At 51.1% G+C, this 5,684-nt stretch overlaps 1 protein-coding gene across 4 annotated transcripts in view; it reads right to left on the reverse strand.

The window, feature by feature from the left end:
- Window positions 1-2,912: 2,912 nt before the first annotated feature.
- The window catches only part of STAU1 (staufen double-stranded RNA binding protein 1), a 55,877-nt gene continuing 53,105 nt past the window's right edge, over window positions 2,913-5,684 (reverse strand). For all 4 annotated transcript variants that reach the window (XM_029916351.1, XM_029916353.1, XM_029916350.1 and 1 more), the window contains 2 exons: window positions 5,198-5,283; window positions 2,913-4,440 (listed from right to left, as the gene is read on the reverse strand). In XM_029916351.1, the coding sequence (XP_029772211.1) occupies window positions 4,425-4,440; window positions 5,198-5,283 (102 nt within the window). In that variant the 3' untranslated portion in view covers window positions 2,913-4,424. The remainder of the gene's footprint in view (window positions 4,441-5,197; window positions 5,284-5,684) is intronic.

Raw genomic sequence — 5,684 nt, forward strand, 5'->3', positions numbered from 1 at the left:
ACATGTACCCCAGTGTTCAAAGCAGCACTGTCAACAATAGCCAAAACATGGAAAGAGCCTAAATGTCCATCACCTGATGTGTGGATCAAGAAGATGTGGTATATATATACACAATGGAGTACTACATGGCAATGAGAGGGAATGAAATCTGGCCATTTGTAGGAAAGTGGATGGACCTCGAGGGTGTCATGCTAAGTGAAATAAGTCAGGCAGAGGAGGACAGATGCCATATGTTCGCACTCATAGGTCTAACAGGAGAAACCTAACGGGACCATAGAGAGAGGAAGGGGGAAAGAGAGCTGGGGAGAGTGAGGGACCCAAATCATGAAAGACTACTGAATACTGAAAATGAGCTATGGACTGAAAGGGGAGGGGGAGGGAGGGAAGGGGGTGGTGGTCATGGTGGGGGGCACTTGTGGGGGAGAGGCACTGGGTGTATTATGGAAACCAATTTGAAAATAAACTATTAAAAAAAAAATCAAACCTGAGAGGCGCTGGGTGGCTGAGTGGGAAAATCATGGGACTCTTGATCATGGGGTCATGAGCTCGAGCCCCACACTGGGTGTAGAGATTACTTAAGTAAAACTTGGAAGTTCCAAGAAAATCACCATTGCCTCTTACAGGAACCCACATTTCTGTAAAGGCATGTTGAGGAAAACTGGCCCACTCCTCCCTGCCAACCCTGCCATGCTTAAGTGGGAGACAAATCCATTATTTACAGTTTTGGGAATTTCAAATACTGGTCCGTTTTGAAGGGCACACATTTAAGCACTTAAAGCAGAGCTGGTAGTGGTGGAAGTTTCTAACGTGAAGTTACATGCAAACACCAAACTACACATCTCCGTCCTCGGGCTTATCGCCGGTCACGGTCTGCTGAGCGCGGCTCCCGCACAGCAAGCCCCGTGCGGCCTCCCGCGGGCCCATTTCACACCTCGGGATCTGGGCCACGGACGTCGTCACTGGGCGTTCGCCCTGCAAAGCTTCACACGTGAGCTTGGTGAGCAGAGCAAGGAAACCTAGAAGTGACACGTTGTTCTAAGAGCTGGGGTCCCATTCCTGTGGCTCAAGGCCTTTTAACACCAGCAACAAAACCACCAGCTCTGGGGAAATCATCTTTACTCATTAAAACCCCCCTGTGGTAAGAGGAACTTTACAAAGTCCTGCCATGACATCTGTGTACCCGCGGTGGGTGATCAAGGCCCAAGCTTGTCTGTCCCAAGAGCCACAAGAGCTTCTCCCCTCTGAGGCTCAATGATCCACAAAGCCTATGACCCCCAGTCTTCTCGAGACTCCCCCACGGCACCTCTGATGGTTTCAGACCTCTCAGGAGCATCCCGGCCCCTCCCCTGCCTGCAGACTGGAAACGAAGCGTGCGTGTTGTCCCAAGGGCAGAAGCACCTTTTGGCTCTAACTCTGTAACTGTCCGAGATCACGTCGGCGGAAACACAGCACATACTCCCTTCCCAGGTGGCTCCGAGCCTGCTGGCACGGGTGGAGGTGCTGGGGTGGGCGTGGGGAGGGGCCTCTGCAGGGGAGGACGGCTACGGGGCCTTCCCAGAGAGTTTACAATCGAAGAACGTTCAAGGACCTCCCTCTAGAACAATCAGAGATGCATCACCTTTGAAAAACCTCCTGTCAAAGAAACTTGGAAATTCTTACAACATCCCTGCCTAATACTAAGGGGAACCTTCCCCTTTCGGGAGGTTTGGCGGGAGGGCCACCCAAACAGCCAACTAGAATTTGGGGATTTCTTCCAAGACTGTACCATCCTGCTCCTCCCATCTTCGTTTTACAGCTGGAGGCCGCCAGTGGGCGTACTGTCAGGCAGGGGGAGAGGGGTGCTGGGCAGAGGCCGCGCACCCCCACCAGACACCCAACAGCACTGGGCAGAAGAGGCTGGCGAGGCCGGGAGACTGGCTACAATCCCAATATTGGGGAGGGTACTAAAGACAGAAGAGAGCCAGGAAGAGGCCCAGGGTGCTACTATCAGTATAAATGCAGGACTTCTAAATATACCCACAGATAAAACGACGAGTGTGTGTTGGGGCACCTGCCTGGCTCCGTCGCTTGGGTGACCGGCTTCGGCTCAGGTCATGATTTCATGGTTCGTGAGTTCAAGCCCCGCACGGGGCTCTGTCAGCTCAGAGCCTGGAGCCTGCTTCTGATTCTGTGTCTCCCTCTCTGCCCTTCCCTGCTTGTTTGCTCTCAAAAATCAACTTAAAAAAATTTTCAATGATGTTTGTGTGCACACACACAGGTCTGTTTCCTAGTGCCTGCTCAGAAGGCCTAGGAAACAGCCCAGTGGCAGTGAGTGCTCCAAGCACACCCAGATCTTGGTGGCTTCATGTTTGTTTTTTAATCTCTATGCCCCTACAACCCTGAGATGAAGAGTCCCGCGCTCTACTAAGCCAGCCTCCCCTCCCCCGGGCCAGACCCTGTTTACTCAGATGCGCTCACCAAGGGGGCGGACTCCAGGACTAAGGAAAGGAAAAGATTCTCCCTCGTGCTGTTTTTATCCCTGCAACATCAAATCCCTGTCTGTCCCTGAGCTGGCGCGCTCTCTCCCATGACCTTCTGACCATCTGTCATCCTGGCAGGCCGACCTGCAGCTGGTTTTGAAAATGAGCCACCTCTGTGAGCGTCTTCCAAAATTAAACCGAAAGCCGCCGGCCCACTCCTCAGCCAGGCTGGGACGCAGTGCCTCACCTTCCTCCTCCGAGTGTGAGCGCACCTGCAGGAAGTAAGGAGACTCACAGTGTCGAGAAATTTCCTCCTCTGGGTGAAATTTCTTCGGTGACAGTGTCAGGTTCAAGAGGAGAGGCCTCTCCCCTCACCTGGGTGCCCACACACCACGCTTCCACACCCTCACATCATCCCTCGCTTCCTTAGATACTGCTCAAAGGGACCAAAAATTCATTAGTAGCTGTTTATTGATCAATGGTTTGATATAAAGTTATTTCAGATCTTCAGAATTTTGCCCAAACAGAATCACAAGCATTACAAAGTTTTGTTGTTTCCTTAAAAAAAAAAGGGTAGGAGGCAGGTTGGGAGGGAACCAACCTAGCAGTAGTGGCATCTGAGAATAAATTAACAAAAAAAAAAGTTCAGTATTACCATTTATTGGTGACAAACACTATGTTTTACTTACATTCCACGGGGAGAAAAAATTCCAGCGTGAACAATGAATCAAAAGCGGTACTTAACTCGCAAGACTGTGGTGCTTCTCACCTGGACCGTACGCGGGACCCTACCGCACGCGCTTCTGTGCGCAGTGACACGACATCAAAAACAACAGTTTCGGAGCTCAGCACAGGCCACTCTTCTGCCCTACACGGAGATGTAACAGCCGCACAAAGCACTCCAGGAAAATCTACCTGCAGGTTTAGATGTACTAGACAGAGATCGTATCCTGTAGTGTGAAAGCTGCGTGTCCTCAAGAGCCATATGTATAGACATACGATTTTTTTTTTAACAATCTTTAAAACAAAGATCAAAATTCATTTAAGTCCTGTTGCATTAACAAAAATAAAACAGAAAAAGAACCAAATGGTCATTTAAGTTTAAAACTCCTAAACTGTCCGGTTTATACAACCATGGGAGACTTCATCTAGGACGCTGAGAAGTCCAGGACCGGTCCAGCTGGGCCAGAGGGCACCCCGTCCGCATCGCTGGAACGGTCCCGGTTAGTCTGACGACGTAAAACTGTAGAACTACATACACACGGATGTGATCTCTGCTGATGAGATCCCCGATAGGGTCAGTCTCGGACAAGTTTCTGAACTGTGCTATGGAACTAGATACAACCGAGAAACTCTCAAATGAAAATTTATATAGTGTCATTTCAACCAAAAGAAAACAAGAAAACTAAGAATACGTATCTGTTGGAAGAGAAAGCAGTGGTGACGGCGTGGGCACCCGGAGGTGGGGCCCTACGTAGCACACTAGAATGGTTAGTTGGCGCTGAGTAGGAAGCATTTGATTTTCTCTGGTGCTTTCAGCTCTGGGGCTGGTCTAAGGCCCCTGTCCCCAGTGTGGGTGTCCAGGGTTTGTCCCAAGTGTCTGTGTGAGCCAGTCTGAGAAAGGGTCGTGCGCTCTCCCTTCTGTGTCCTTGACACGGCCCAAACGGCAGCGACAGCCGAGCACCGAGGTGCCAGGGGCCAGGGCCTGCTGGTTTCCTGGTCAAGCCAGGGCTGCTTGGAAGGCCCCGCCGCGCCCCGCAGCTGCCTGCGTGCAGGGACAGAACGCCGCGCCCGTGTGGCCACACCGCCTCCTTGCGTCCCCGCCTCCGTCACCACTGCCGCCTCTGCTTTACCAGCACGTCTCTCAGCCCACTGGAGGGATCAGAAATTCCAAATTCTCGAAGCAGTTTCAGTATTTTCAGTATATATGTTGGGGTTTTACAACGGTTCGTGGCCAGGAAAGGTTCAGCACCTCCCACACCTTCAAGGAAGAAGAAAAATGAAAAAATGATGCCAGTTTTGAAATTTAAAGGAATTTAACCCACATTACAAATGAAATTAGCTGCCACTGAAGTCCAACAGTGCAGGCCCCAGTTTATGCCAACTGGGTTCAAGTTTTATCAGGATGTTACCACCAAGTGAAAAGATCACTGCGGAAGGTGCCTGGGCAGTGTGGAGCTCTGGGACCCAAGAAATAATGAAGCACAGGATGACAGCCGCACAAAGAAACACACAGGAATGATGCCTCAACTAATAAAAACGTGATCTCTGACTCTGATGACAGAGGACAGAGAACAGATGGGGGTTGGGGGAGGGGAGACAGGCGGGGGATGGGCTGGATGGGCAAGGGCATGACAGAGGGCACGTGTTGGGATGCGCACTGGGTGCTGTAAGGGAGGAATCACTGAATTGTATTCCTGAAACCAATATTGCCCTGTACATTATAAAGGTGATCTTGGAAGGTGGGGGGGGGGGAAAAGAATCTCTGGGGTAAGATGGGTGGGGGCTGCATGGAGGCTAAGCACTGTGCACCTCTGGAAATAATTCTTTCTGAATCACGTGACCATATTACCTATTCAAAATTTAAACAAAAACCAGAATGCTCTGCCCACAACTTAGAAACCTCTTGGGAGAAAGGGACAGAAAAGGGACTGCCATGAGTTTCACTACTGAGTTGACGGTTTGAATTTAATGCAAATGAGGAAGAAGCTGCCTTCCGTGTAAACGGACTCACTCACACAGACATTGGTCCATTTCCTGTTCTTGGCATCTCTGTACTTTGTTGGTCCAACTCAGACAGCAGCTTTAAAATGTTCAGTGCAGCCTGGCGGGGACAAAAGGGAGAGTCAAGTGTAGCCGCTGCCCGTGAGGGTCCAAACAGGGAACCTCCCCCCACCCCCATCACACTTTGCCTTAACATTTGAATTTTTAATTTAAAATACAAATTAAAAAAGAAACAATCCATGTTTACCTTACTGAGTCACAACCTCTGTTAATTTTATTTAATTTTCTTCCAGTATTTTTAACCTTGTGGTAACCGGACTGTACCCTGCGCTGGCACAAAACCTACCACGTTTCCCTGCTAGACCGCACGACCTTTAACGACATCAATCTGCCGGGCGCCTTACCCCCCCCCCCCCCCCCCCCCCCCCCCCCCCCCCCCCCCCCCCCCCCCCCCCCCCCCCCCCCCCCCCCCCCCCCCCCCCCCCCCCCCCCCCCCCCCCC

Source organism: Suricata suricatta, chromosome 12, assembly GCF_006229205.1.
Source record: "Suricata suricatta isolate VVHF042 chromosome 12, meerkat_22Aug2017_6uvM2_HiC, whole genome shotgun sequence".
Taxonomy (NCBI): domain Eukaryota; kingdom Metazoa; phylum Chordata; class Mammalia; order Carnivora; family Herpestidae; genus Suricata; species Suricata suricatta.